At 36.0% G+C, this 14402-nt stretch overlaps 1 protein-coding gene across 7 annotated transcripts in view; it reads left to right on the top strand.

The window, feature by feature from the left end:
- USP34 (ubiquitin specific peptidase 34) overlaps positions 1–14402 on the top strand; it is a 135401-nt gene that overhangs the window by 59987 nt on the left and 61012 nt on the right. For 4 of the 7 annotated variants that reach the window (XM_051614583.1, XM_051614581.1, XM_051614586.1 and 1 more), the window contains 16 exons: positions 254–383; positions 960–995; positions 1383–1513; positions 2946–3562; positions 4019–4233; positions 5955–6070; positions 6155–6282; positions 7392–7481; positions 8285–8380; positions 9486–9568; positions 10802–10956; positions 11768–11881; positions 12779–12878; positions 13020–13179; positions 13602–13728; positions 13829–13976. In XM_051614583.1, coding sequence (XP_051470543.1) covers positions 254–383; positions 960–995; positions 1383–1513; positions 2946–3562; positions 4019–4233; positions 5955–6070; positions 6155–6282; positions 7392–7481; positions 8285–8380; positions 9486–9568; positions 10802–10956; positions 11768–11881; positions 12779–12878; positions 13020–13179; positions 13602–13728; positions 13829–13976 — 2446 coding nt within the window. The remainder of the gene's footprint in view (positions 1–253; positions 384–959; positions 996–1382; positions 1514–2945; positions 3563–4018; positions 4234–5954; positions 6071–6154; positions 6283–7391; positions 7482–8284; positions 8381–9485; positions 9569–10801; positions 10957–11767; positions 11882–12778; positions 12879–13019; positions 13180–13601; positions 13729–13828; positions 13977–14402) is intronic. The other 3 variants (XM_051614582.1, XM_051614587.1, XM_051614585.1) reach the window with 2 other exon arrangements.

Here is a 14402-nt window from a genome sequence, read left to right as displayed (position 1 = left end):
AAGTAGGCTTTTTCTGACTTTTGAATTAAAATGTTTCTCAGAGATTTTTGAAAACTGCATTAACCAGTCATAGAAGATCTTAACTTTGTGTCTGAAGTTAAATAGTGTTTCACACAACAATTGGTACAGTGTGTTCTTCTGTTGAGTTTATTTTGGTGAACTGTAACATTGGCATATAGAAAGATTAACAGTGGATCTTTGCATACCAAAACTACTGCTTCTTAATGGCACTGTTATCTGGATTTGATTATAGACCTTGTATTTGGCATCAATGCTTATAAAAGCCCTGTGGAATAATGCACTAGCAGCTAAGGCTCAGCTGTCAAAACAAAGCTCGTTTGCATCTTTACTGAGTACCAATCTGCCTATGGGAAACAAAAAAGGTATGTAGTTTTCCAGTAGATCTGATAGTTAAATTTTTAATTTTCATAGTTTTCTTGTTGACTTTGAATAAAGAGAATGTATAGAACGTTTTACTCGAAGAATTTTTTTAAGTGTCACGCTGGCATATTTTTCAAGCAGAAGTTGAGGATAAAGATGAAAGCATTAAAACTTTGTGAGCGCATTTGGAAAACTTTCTATTTTGGAACAATTCTGTTTGTATATCTATAGTAGTGTCTTTTTTTCTTTTTTTTCTTTTTTTTTTTTATCTAGAGGATGGTCCATAACTCCTCAGTTAATTATTCTTGTTTTGCTGAACACGTGTGACTTACATAGCTCCATAAAATCTTACAAAAGCTCATATAATTTTTACCTCATTTTTGATGTTACATGCAATTTCTGCTTTTTTTTCACTTGACTGTGTGTTTCCCCACAGTCATTACTAAAGGTGCTGCCAAGCCATTTTATTGTAATTTCCCTTTCTTTTCTTACTGGTGATTTTTATGAGTCATGGACAACTATATGCTGAAAAAAAGATTTTTAGTCACTTATTTTTCCATCCTCCTTTTTTCCTTCAGAAGAAGAGGAGCTCAGAAGAGCAGCCCCTTCACCTTGTAAGTATAGATTTAGAAGTACACCACAATCTGATATGTTTGATGCTACAGTGTTTTTCTACAGCTATCGAATTTTAATAGAAGAAAAACTAGTAAAAGTTAGAAATTATGTTTTTATGAGAAGTAAAATGAAATTATATTTAGTGTAGAATCTAGGAAGCTCCTATAGCTATGCTCTATACTGGCAAGAAGAGATATCAGAATACAAATGCTCAGTGTTCTGAAAAGAAATTTTAGTGTTTAGGTACTCAAATTGTTTGAGTTGCATCCCTGTTCAACTGGTTGCAAGGAGAAATGTCATTGAGTTCAAGTTTTGAGGCAGATTTATGTAGTACTGTTACATTAATAGAAATCAAAAACTAACTGGGAAATGTGATTTTGAACTAGGGTCACCAGCAGCAAGCCCTCAAAGTAGTGACAACAGTGACACCCATCAGAGTGGAGGCAGTGATATTGAAATGGAGGAACAGCTTATTAACAGAACTAAACATGTACAACAGCGACTTTCGGACACAGAGGTACGTGTGTAAATCTTAGCCTGTGAATTTTCTTACTGAGTTGCCTATTTTTAGCTCTGGTACTATTTTTTTCCTGTAGTTGTTTCAAAACCTGAACAGATACATAGCAGATATGCTTAGCTGCAGCAGAACAGTGGATAGCTAGTATCTACCAGCAGACTGGAAATCAGACAGTGTTACCCCCATATGTAAGAAGGGACAGAAGGATGATCCAGGAAATTACAGGCCTGGTAGTCTGACTTCGGTACCAGTGAAGTTGATGGAACAGGTCAGCCTGAGTACCATTATGCAGTACATGCAGAACAACTAGGTGATCAGGCCTAGTCAGCATGGATTCATGAAGGGCAGGTCCTGTTTGACTGACCTCATCTCCTTCTATGACAGGATGAACTGCTTACGGGATGAGGGAAGGCCTGTGGATATTGTCTGCCTGGACTTTAGCAAGGCCTTTGACAAAATTTCCCACAGAATTCTCCTAGAGAAGCTGGCTGTTCATGGCTTGGAAGTGTATATGCTTTCCTGGATAAAAAATTGGTCAGATGGCCAGGTCCAATGAGTTGTGTTGAATAGAGTTAAATCCAGTTGGTTGCCAGTCATGAGTGGTGTTCCAGGGCTCAGTGCTGGGACTGCTCCTGTTTAAGATCTTTATTGATGACTTGTATGATGAGATAGAGTGAACCCTCAGTAAGTTTGCAGATGACACTAAATTGGGTGGGAGTGTCCATCTACTCGAGGGTAGGGAGGCTCTGCAGAGGGATCTAGACGCGCTTAATGAATGGGCAAAGGCCAGTTGTATGAGTTTCAGTGAGGCCAAATGTCAGGTCCTCCACTTTGGTCACAACAACCCCCAGCAGAGCTATGGGCTTGGGGAGGAGTGGCTGGAGAGCTGCTCAGAGGAAAAGGACCTGAGGGTGTTGATTGACAGCTGGCTGAACATGAGCCAGCAGTGTGCCCAGATGGCCAAGAAGGCCGGTAGCCTCCTGGCCTGCATCAGGAATAGCGTGGCCAGCAGGAGCAGGGAGGTGATTCTGCCCCTCTACTTGGCCCTGGTGAGGCCACACCTTGAGTGCTGTGTCCAGTTTTGGGCACTGCAGTACAGGAAGGACATCGAGGTGCTGGAGAGGGTGCAGAGAAGGGCAGCTAGGCTGAATAGGGGTCTGGAGAACAGGTCTTAGGAGGAGAGGCTGAGGGAGCTGGGGCTGTTCAGCCTGGAGAAGAGGAGGCTGAGGGGAGACCTCATTGCCCTCTACAGCTGTTCGGAGTGTTTTGTCACTGGCAACCAAATTGAGAAAAAGTATATGAAAACGTACGGGTTTGACACATTTCCTCATAACTGAAGAATGGTGTTTGAATGATAATGAAGTTGATTATGAATTTTTAGTGGTGTTTTCTTTTTACACCAGTCTTAAAAATATTAAATAATTCATTTCAGGAATCCATGCAAGGAAGCTCTGATGAGACAGCCAACAGTGGTGAGGATGGCAGTAGTGGTCCTGGTAGTAGCAGTGGCCACAGTGATGGATCCAGTAATGAGGCCAACTCCAGTCATGCAAGCCAGTCTGCTGGAAGCCCTGGCAGTGAGGTTCAGTCTGAAGACATTGCAGATATTGAAGCTCTCAAAGAGGAGGAGGATGAAGAGGAAGAAGATAGGAGTCATAATCCTCAGAAAAGCACTAGGAGCACAGACCTACGAAGCAGGAAACTGGAATCACAAACAGGCATTTGTCTGGGAGATTCACAAGGGGCATCAGAGAGGAGCAGTGCAAATAATGGGGCAGGAAAGGACCATGTTTTTAACACTGACTCTGTGACACCTGTAGAGAATCGAATAAGAATGCTGGGTGCTTGTTCTCATGCTGAAGATGCAGAGCATGATATGACAGGGGACATGAGCACTGCTCACATTTCACAAGGGTCTCAAGATTCTTGTATAACTCACACAGGGGACTTCCTTGGGGAAACTATTGGAAATGAATTATTTAACTGTCGGCAGTTCATTGGGCCACAGCATCACCACCATCACCACCACCACCACCATCACCATGACGGGTAGGTAGCTTGACATTTCTCCTGATCCCTTCTATCCAGGAAAAAAGTGCTAGCAAAATACTCCATTTAGACAGAAATTTGTATGAACGTTTTGCTATGGTTCAGGATAATTTTGTCTAACATAGATTATAGTTATCACAGATAGTTACACAGTAATCTGGTTTGTTAGCATCTGATTAAAGTTTTTTGTAAAATTTCATATTGAATAAATAAGACAACATTTAAGAAAATGTTAAAATTGTTTTGGGAATTGTTGTATTTAGTTAACATTAAAGAAGTCAACACAACCATCATAATAGTGAGACCTTCAATTTATGTGTAATTGTTTTTCATATCAACGTCTGTTACTCAGATGATTCATCCTGCCTTAGGTTGAGGAAGATGTCTGCTCACTCGTAGTCTGCCATAAACGACTTTCTCTTCGATATTGTCCGTTCTAATATTGTTCTTTTACAGGCATATGGTTGATGACATGCTAAGTGCAGATGATGTCAGTTGCAGTAGTTCCCAAGTCAGTGCAAAATCAGAGAAAAATATGGCTGATTTTGATGGGGAAGAGTCTGGCTGTGAAGAAGAACTTGTACAGATTAATTCACATGCTGAGCTAACATCTCATCTTCAGCAGCATCTTCCTAACCTTGCCTCTATCTATCATGAACATCTTAGTCAAGGTAAGAGTGATAAAAAGGAAATGAAAAACCATTGTACTTCAGTTTTATATAATTTTGAATTAGTTTCCAATAATCAAAATAGTAAAATTACTTTAACCATACCTGTGTATTTGCCCAAAGAAACCACAGTGACCACTGATTTTCTCTCCAAGAGGTTAATTTTTGTACATTAGATGTAGCTGTTTTTACCCTTTTAAAATTTTTTTCTCCCATTTCTACTGGAGATTTTAATGCAGGTTAAAACTAATAAAGACACTAAAGAGCCTAGCAAATGTGGGTTTTTTTTTTGTTAAAATAAAAATAAAGGTGATACTGAAATGTGAGATTTTTTCTCTCTGAAGCCTTACATGATTTTTCTTATGGTGTGTGGGTCTTATTGTGATTCTCTAAATTTGTCATCTTAAATGAATTAACCATAATGGGAAGTACAGAGAATAAATTTGGAAAAATGAGTTAAAATTTAACTTGAAAGGGAGTCTTGCCTTAAAGCACATTTTATGCTATTTCATCTTACAGTGCCAAATCTTCTAGTTTACTTCAGGGTGCAATTTGAGATGCTACTAAAGCACTTATCAGGAATTATATCATCTTTCCATATGCTATTATGGTGGCTCTATTTTCTGTTTAATCCTCATTTTAAATAGAATGGAAGGTATAGTTAGCGAAGATTTGACATTTTTCTTTATTGGTCTGGCACAATCAAGTTTGGTATCTTCCAGCAGACAGTAAACCTAGTATTATTTATATCTTTTTCTGAAACACATTTGGATAAGAAATCTCATTTTTGATTTCGCCTTAACGTTTCTTGTTATGTGGAACTGAATTATAATTTCAGACTGACATTAAAAATTTGGAAGGATTTGGGTTTTTTTCTGCAGTAAAGAGTTGAATAAACTACTAAAACTTTGTAGTTAAAACATGCTGTAAATCAGCATATTTTTTTCAATATTTTCAGCAGATACTAAACATCCTACTGAAGATTGAAATTATTGTTTAAACTTGAGGCCTTCAGATCAGATTATTTTTGACACCTCTAGTCTTGCACGTGCAAATAATTACAGTGTTCTGCATGCAATCTAAATTTTCTACTTGACTTTGCTGTTACATGAAAATAGTATCAAATAGTAGATAAATGAATAGTGCCAGCTGTGGCCACATGGGAGGAAAATGTCTATCAGTGTTTATGAAAACATAATGAGTTTCTAAAATCGTGCATTTTGATACTCAGTTGTATAGAGAAAATTGTGATTGTTTAACCTGGTTTTAGTTCGATATGCCATATAAGGGGAATTTATTGAAATGTGCTTCCTTCTTGCTTTCCAACCAAGGTAGTTGTAAAGTTGCCTCTGTTCGCATCACAGCACCACTGAGAGACTTAAAAAATATTTTAATTGCACTATGAATTAGAGCTAATTAAATTAAAAAGCAATTGCACCTGCATCTCCATTTCCTAAGTACTGTTTTTATTGCATCTTGCCATGAGCCAAAACCAGTGCAAATATTGGTGTAACTGTCCTGTTAACTTCTTGTATGGTCATAATGTTTTGTTGCCTTTTAAGAACCACTGTGTAGAAAAGGCTGCAATTGCAATGTTGTTGTATGCGCTTCAAAATAACCAAGTTTACAAATAAAGCATGTTGATATTCATGCATTTGGGGAATAATGTTCAGATTAGATAGTTCCTTCTATTTATTCAATAACGGTCTTTATATTTTGTTCAGGACCAGCAGTTCATAAACATCAATATAATAGCAATGCGGTGACAGACATTAACTTGGATAATGTCTGTAAGAAAGGAAATACCCTTTTGTGGGATCTGGTCCAGGATGAAGATGCAGTAAGTTGAATTCCAGAAAACAATATTTTTTAAAAAGAAAATAAATACATACTATTTAATGATCCTTCTTTCTACTTGCTGTAGATTCATCTCTCTGAAGGGTTAATAAATGAAGCAGAGAAGCTACTCTGTTCTTTAGTATGCTGGTTCACTGACCGACAGATTCGAATGAGATTTATTGAAGGCTGCTTAGAAAATTTAGCAAACAACAGGTAACTTAAATTATCTGTTTTTATATATCTATTTTTGCAACATACAGGAAATCCAAGTTGACCATGACAGTTATTTAACTTCACAGGAAGACAAAAGCAAAAGTATAAAAACAATTGTCAAGGTGTTATGGATGTATCTGATGTCCCCTTTTCTATTCTGTCAGCATCCAGAATTTCTCATCTTGTTGCGTTTTTCTGCTGTCCCTTCTGCCAGAGGTTACTGTCTTCCTACCAGTTGGTAAAATTAAATCCACATCTTAGCCAGTTGAGTGCAAGGTCGGGTGCCTTAGCTCAAACGTTTTGAACAGAATATTTAGATTTCATGTGAAAGCGGCTGAGGAACAGACACATTCTTGTCCACCAAAGAAAAAGTCTGTTGTGGACTATAGTTTCTGTGAAGAAGCAGATGGAAATTCAAGTAAAACCTTGACCTCGGATAACTTGTTTTGCTACCAGGCTGTGCAGCTTAAAGACTGGGAAAAGAGAAATAAATTTTATTGATACAACCAATCAACTTCTGGATGTCACCTGCAGGGTTATGTTGTTACTTTTTTGCCAAAAGCTTTTTGTGAGATTAGTTATAAACATATTCAGATATTAATTAATAAAATAAAAATGATGATACTTATCACTGATACTAAAGTCTGGTTACACACAGTTTATGAACTTCGTGAATTTTCCTAGATTGTTGTCTTATGATACACAACTCTGTGTCTGTAACAAGTTTGAGGCAGATTTATTTCTGTGTCATCTGTTTGTAGAAAAACTACACTCCTTTTTTCTGAAATTTCAAAATAAAAGTATTACAAAACTCAAAAATAAGAATTTTATTTTTGAAATGGTCATAATTTTTAATAAGAAAATGTATACATTTTTGTACTTTTTCCGATAGCTGTGTGTCCAAGCTAGTACATGTAGAGAATTTGGAGTATGTGTAGTTCAGATTCAGAAAACTAATTGGCTGACATAGTGGTAAACTTCATAGACATATTTCCAGTGCTTTCTGTTAGCCTGTTTCACTGACCCTGAGCTTCTCAAAGTAAATTTAAAATTGACTATTTTAATTCTCTAACAGACATAGATTGTAATAATTTCTCTCTCTCCTTTAGATCAGTAGTAGTTTCCCTTCGTCTCCTTCCAAAGCTGTTTGGTACATTTCAACAATTTGGGAGCAGTTATGATACACACTGGATAACAATGTAAGTAGTTCCCTGTCCCCAACAGACTAAACCAACAGAAGTCATGACTTTTAGGGGACTGCTTGCTCCTTTAGCATGGTCCAAGTTACTAATGACCTACAGGTATAGTCTGTCTTCTGGCCTAGATGTATGAGCTTGTCTTATCACTCAGGCCTAGATTTCTTCATGATATACCCAACTATTATAACTCTCCCCCCTTTTAAATCCCAAAGGACTTGCAGACAGTACCAGACATCCACTAATAGTATATTGTAAAAGGTTGTATTAACTTAATATTATGTCATTATGTTCTGATTGTGTATCAAATGCTTCTCACAAATAAAAATTAGGTTTATAAGGAAACCTTTGAAAAGCGAAGATATATAGTGTAGTGTTTCTTGCTATAACAAACTATATAATTAGCTGGCCTCACTACAGAAAATGGACCAGTGGTACTTGGGGAAGATTGCAGTGATGATGAGTATTTTTTCTTAGCTTTTTGATGTGGCATTTAAATACGTGCCCAGTTCTGAGTTTTGGCTTAGTCTTTTTTGAATTAGGGCTTTAGGAACAGTTTTCATGGTCTCAAAAGGGAGTATTCTTTCAGTCCTATGCCTGAAAATAGGGACATTGTGGAGCCTTTCAGACAACAAGAAGAGAGTACTGTACTGGAAAATGCTCCTGGATTCATGGTAGATGGAAAACCAAATGTTTACTTTTGTTTTATGTGTGTGCAATTTTCCTTTAATAGCTGTCTAATTTCTGTAGCTTTTCTGATATTTTTAAACAAACTGTAATACCTTCTGCCCTTTAAATTGACACAGGTGGGCAGAAAAGGAACTTAATATGATGAAACTTTTCTTCGATAATTTGGTACACTACATTCAGGCAGTCAGGGAAGGACGACATAAGCATGCATTGTAAGTACAAAACTGACTTTGAGTGTTTGATCTTTTATGCTTTTATATGTTTCTTTTCTGCTTTTTTCAGATGTATTCTTCTAAGTAGATACTTTCTATAGGGACATTACATGCTTAGGGAGGCAAAGGTCTGTAAAAACAGTAACATTGTAAATATCTTCCTTTTTCTTAAAAAAAACAGGCAACAACTCTCAAGCCATTTTTGTTAGACATGTTGGGTATTTGTGTACAAATAAAAGACAAATTTTCTACATTCAAATAAATTTGAAGTGTTTCATATAAAACTATTCAAATGTTTTAGTTTTAAAAACAGTTGTCATTAATCTTTGTAGTAGCTCTTTTTCTATTTAACATTATTCTGCACTTTCCCATCTGTATGATTAAAATTAGGTGTATATACACAAGTAATACCATTTTCAGCTTCCCAGTCCTGGAATAATAGACTATTCCTGTTTTGACAGATGTCAAGGTCAATGTGTAAATAGGGACATCCACACTTTAAATGTCTTGCTGTTTATAGGTCAAATTTTTACTTCATCATGCACCTTGATACGAACATTACTCTAGTGAAAAATCACTTCAAAAGCTGGTTTAAAGTGGGATAAATTGCTTTAAATTTAGACAAAGTAATACGTTGTTCTGCTCCTTTGACCATTAAGCTTGTACCTTATAAGCAGAAATAGTTACTATTTTTATATAAGTTATGAATATATTTTTATAAAGAGTATGTATCAACTGGATTGGAAATTCAGAGTAGAAATATCAGTGTTTTCAAGTTAGGGAAAAAATTAAGGTCAGATCCTGCAAGGTGCTAATGACAAAATTATGCACTTGAATTGGACTATCTGCCACAAGACCCTATGTGCACCTCCTCAAAAACCAACAAAAAATTATCTTACTTAATGTCTAGTGTGTCCTTCCACTTGTTTGGTTTTGTTCTGTAACGTGTACAGCTGGTGTCTAGACTGTATATTGAACTAGAAGTTCAGAAAAAAACGTAGAATAAAGAAGTGTTCATGCTTTTGAGGCATGTATGAGTGGGGAAAAAAGCTGTGACAGTGAACAATGAAATAAACTTGGGCTTCTGTACAAATTTACATTTTAGATACAGCCACAGTGCAGAAGTTCAGGTTCGTCTTCAATTCCTGACATGTGTGTTTTCAACTCTAGGATCACCAGATCATTTCAGTAAGTATTTGAGGTTACCTTTCAGAGAAGCACCTCATAGTAAGGCTCATATAGTTCTGAAGAATTAATGTTAGCTTAAATGTAATATTTTAAACATTCGATTGTAAATAATCTCTGATAATGTTTAAAGATTTTATTGATGAAAGCACAGAACTAATTTTGGAGTTTATTTTCTGTTGAAGTTCTGTGAGAACAAATTTGTGTTCTCTGTGCTTCCGTTTTTCTAAATATAGTATTTGTAGAAATTACAGAAATTAAGGTAATTTATTATGTATTTGTGGCTTTTTGTTCATGTCCATAATGTTCCCAGAGGTCTTTACGGGAGTGAACTGTAGGTATGTTGTGTTACCAAAAAGGAATAATTATTTACATTTTAATACTGTCATAAATTGGTTTATATTTTTGAGAAACTGTGCATATGCAAAAACCTTTTCCCTCTAAAAGGTTGAAAATAGAAATCTGTTGATGTGGCTGATGAAATTCAAAGTTGAACATAATTTTCTGTGTTTTTAGCAATCCTTGGTGGCTTTCTCTTCCATAAATTCTTTTGACTGCTCTTCTTAAGCCCTTGTAAGCTAATAGCTTTTCAGTGTTGTCTTATAACCAGCTCTGCACAGGATTTTGGTTGATTGTATATTGAGGTTATTTATTAAAATGACTGAGGAGAAGAGGCATTTGGGTAGCCTCATTGTAGGTAGTCAAAATTGGCATACAATGCGTGGCTGGTCCTTCTTGTCATTACAGCAGAGTACAGGAAGGAATGAGAATACCTGTAGCCAATTAAAAAAAAAAAAATTCTAATGACATATTTACAATTCTTGATAGGATAGCCACAATTCTTTTTGAAGAAACTTTTTGAGTTCACAAGTTTTTTCAGATCACTGTTTTCAGCCACAGTCTCAATATCCAGCTCAAATCTGGACTCCAGGTTGTGCTTAGTAATTACTTATGAACTGAGAAACAAGCTGATGTTTGGTGTGAAATCCCAGGTCAGCCCATGATGTAGTAACAAGTGACAGCACTAATGACCAAAATCTATAGGTGATTGCCAGCCCCAAAAGGGGAAAGTGTATAATTCCTAATAGGTAGGTAGTGCATTTTTCTGTTGTTTCTGCAAACTTCTTGTCCCGACAAAAACTATTCTGGTATTTCTTGGGTTTTGCTAGGCTTTGGGTTTTGTAGGCTATCACTAAATATATAAAAGAGTAGTTAAAAATACTTCCTTAATTTTAGGGCTGAGTTTAGAACAAGTGGACATCCTGTGGCACTGCTTAGTAGAAGATTCTGAATGTTACGATGATGCACTACATTGGTTCTTAAATCAAGTACGAAGTAAAGATCAGCATGCTATGGGTATGGAGACTTACAAGCACCTTTTTTTGGAAAAGGTATGTAGAAACTCAATTGCAACATTACAATTCTGGTAAAAATATTTATCTCCTTATCAGCACTATTTAACATATTTAAAGTTGTTTCTATGAAAAATACATCTTCAGTAGTCTGGGAGGGCCCCAGTTGTCATGCAATGATTTTTCTCTGCTTGGAGGGAAGAGGGAAATGGATTGGCATTAATTCTTGCTACACCGGTATCTTTGCAAATAGCCTTTGTGTTTTATCTGAAACTGTGCAGCGCTTGAATTTGAAAAAAAAGCCACCTGAAACTATCCTTTATGGTACATAGCTTACCTGACTAAAAAAATCAGTTTTCCTCTTTTCGGGAGGGTGTATAAATCTCAATACATCCACTGAAAATATGAACATAAAGCAGTAGTTTTTTGCAAGAGGTCCCATCCTTTTCAAAATTGATTGGTTGTGCAAAAATTCATGCAGTCTAGTTCTTTTTCAAGGTTGCACATGAGTTTTTGAACAGATATGTCATGTAGCCTAACAAGTTGTCCTACTTTTGAGAAGTTAAGCAGCTAATGTTAAAATAATATGTTCCTTCTGCAATGTTACATTCCAAATCAGTGGTAGAAGAGGTTTGTGTAAGCCAATTATAGGTGATTATTTGTATTGTGTATAAAATTCAGAATGTATGGTCTTTTGCAAGAATAAATTTCAATTGATCTAATATATTTGAATATGATTGCTATTGATAATGACAGTTTTCTGTGATAGTAAAATAAATACCCTGTAATTGCTCATTGTTCTTTCACTGATTTATTTTTTTCCATACTAAAATGCTTTCATTTTATTCAGATGCCACAACTGAAACCTGAAACTATTAGTATGACTGGCCTAAACCTCTTTCAGCATTTGTGCAATTTGGCTCGGTTGGCTACCAGTGCATATGATGGTGGCTCAAACTCAGAGGTAAGCCTGGATTCTGTGCTCATGTTTTTCTTCTTTCTGAGGGAAGGGGAAAGTTAAATTACCTATCTGCAGTGGCATATTCCTCGAGAGCTTACTGGCTTGAATATTCTTTACTGGTTTGAGATAATAATGCCACAGCCCATAGTGGTGAGGTCTGTACAGATTACTGCCTTGAGGAGAGCCCTGGAAGCTCAAGACTCAAAAGTTCCAAATATGGGACAGTGAAATGGAAGTAAAAGACTCCAAGATTCCCTTGTGACTTTGAGCATGTGTGACTTTGGTCTCTAGAGGTAGAAAAATCACAAAGAAGGTGATGCCTCTTGCCTGCATATCCTTTTGCAGTTTGTAATAGCATAACTGAACTGTATTCACTCTTGTGTTTGTAACATTTATAAATAAGAAGATTCAGATGACATTCTATTAGGCATCTTTAATTTTGAGTAGAAATCTGTAGTAAAATATGTCTCAGTTACGTATGATGTGCTTTAGAAGTTTTTCTTCTGTGGTTTTTATACACAGAAACTATCTTAGAAATAAAACTTACATATAGGATATTTTTCTGTGAGTTTATTTGAGGCAATGTTTTATTAAAATTCCTGTTCTTGCAATGAATATCAGTAATAGGTGTGTGTTTAAGGCTTCATTTAAAAGTATTCCTTATTGTAAAAAAATGAAATGTCACTCTTTTGAATTTTAACCAGTTTTTCTTATGCTTCAAAATATGAAAATATTGATATGAAAGTTAGGATTTTATAGTAATTAATGTGAGCAGTGATGAGGGCCCGAGCAGAGGACCAGCAGAGGTATTTTTATGTCTCAAGCCAGAAAAGCATTGCTCCCAGTAAAATCATGAGACAATATTCTGTTTGTGTGTTTCTTTTCCTTTCGTCAAAACAGTTGTGTGGCATGGACCAATTCTGGGGTATTGCTTTAAGAGCACAGTCTGGTGATGTCAGTCGAGCAGCTATCCAGTATATCAACTCTTACTATATCAATGGTATGAATTTTCCTTTTTATTTTTGTTTTGCATTTAAAATGTTGTAAAGAATGTCTAGTGTTAGCCTCTTTTTTATTCTTAGTATTAAAATGCATGGTGTCAAAGTTGTGCTTATGTGGTTTACATCAACTGATGTTACAGGTAAAACCGGTCTTGAAAAAGAACAGGAATTTATTAGCAAGTGTATGGAGAGTCTGATGATAGCTTCTAGTAACCTTGAGCAAGATTCTCATTCAAGTCTGACCATTATTGAAAGAGGACTCTTAATGCTGAAGACACACCTTGAAGCTTTCAGGAGAAGGTAAGTAGCTCCACTGATATATTTGGATGCTGAATTTGCTTATATTACTACAGTTGTAATGATGAATGAGTTACGAGTTATTTTAAAGTAATAGTTTTTTTGGTTTTCTTTGTGTAAAGTAAGGACAGTTGTGGATAAATTCGAAAGATAATATGTAAGATTTAAGCAGTTATGAGAGTTCTCTCTTCTCCTTGTATTAAAGATGTACGGACGTGGTTCATGTTCCCCCATCCTTCATCAAAGAAACTTTTTCAAAGTTATTTTAGTTTTGTTTCAAAAACAATATATCAATATCCATAACCTCCTCTTTTTAAAAAACAGTAAACGAAGATCCAAGTTTTGTTTTTCATAGTTTATTAAACATTCGTGTTAAATAGGTTTTGACAGAAATACTTCTTCAATGTTTTTACCTGCTTCTTAAGGTTTGCGTATCATCTGAGACAGTGGCAGATTGAAGGCACTGGTATAAGCAGTCACTTGAAAGCCCTGAGTGACAAACAGTCCTTGCCATTAAGAATTGTATGTCAGCCAGCTGGACTTCCTGACAAGGTAAGTTAAAAGCCCTTTTCCAAATAAGTACATCCAACGCTGTTAAATTTCGGTAAGTTTGTTGTGTCCTTTGAAAAATAAAACGTGTGTCATCTTTCAGATGACTATAGAAATGTATCCAAGTGATCAGGTGGCTGATCTACGGGCAGAAGTCACCCACTGGTATGAAAATTTGCAGAAGGAGCAGATAAATCAACAAGCACAGCTGCAGGAGTTTGGTCAAAGCAGCCGCAAAGGAGATTTCCCTGGTAAGCTGTAGTGCTCATACCTGTATTTTTTTCCCTTACAAACTTTTCATCTGTTTAGAGCTTACAAAATTGCTTTTTTTTTCCTTCCCCAGATATCCTAAATAAGCAAGCACTATGATTTATTTTCTTCTACCTGTAATTCTAGGCACCACCACCTTAACTTGAATTAATGGCATGGTTTCTTAAGTGCTACCATTTATTCAAAATAGCAAAGACAATGTAGAAGGGTCCTTAGCTCTAGCCAAGCTCCAAGGCTTCCCCTACATTATTTTTCTTCTCGTTGTTTTAATTATGTTGTTTTCTGTAATCTGAAAATTCTGTTACATAGAGCCTTCCTCAGTGTTTTGAGAAATGCATACATTTCTGGCTCTACCCTTCATTCAGGATTTGAAATCATAAATCATAATTTATATCCTACATATATGT

The sequence above is a fragment of the Apus apus genome, chromosome 3 (assembly GCF_020740795.1).
Source record: "Apus apus isolate bApuApu2 chromosome 3, bApuApu2.pri.cur, whole genome shotgun sequence".
Taxonomy (NCBI): Eukaryota; Metazoa; Chordata; class Aves; order Apodiformes; family Apodidae; genus Apus; species Apus apus.
This window is presented reverse-complemented; position numbering and strand designations above follow the sequence as displayed.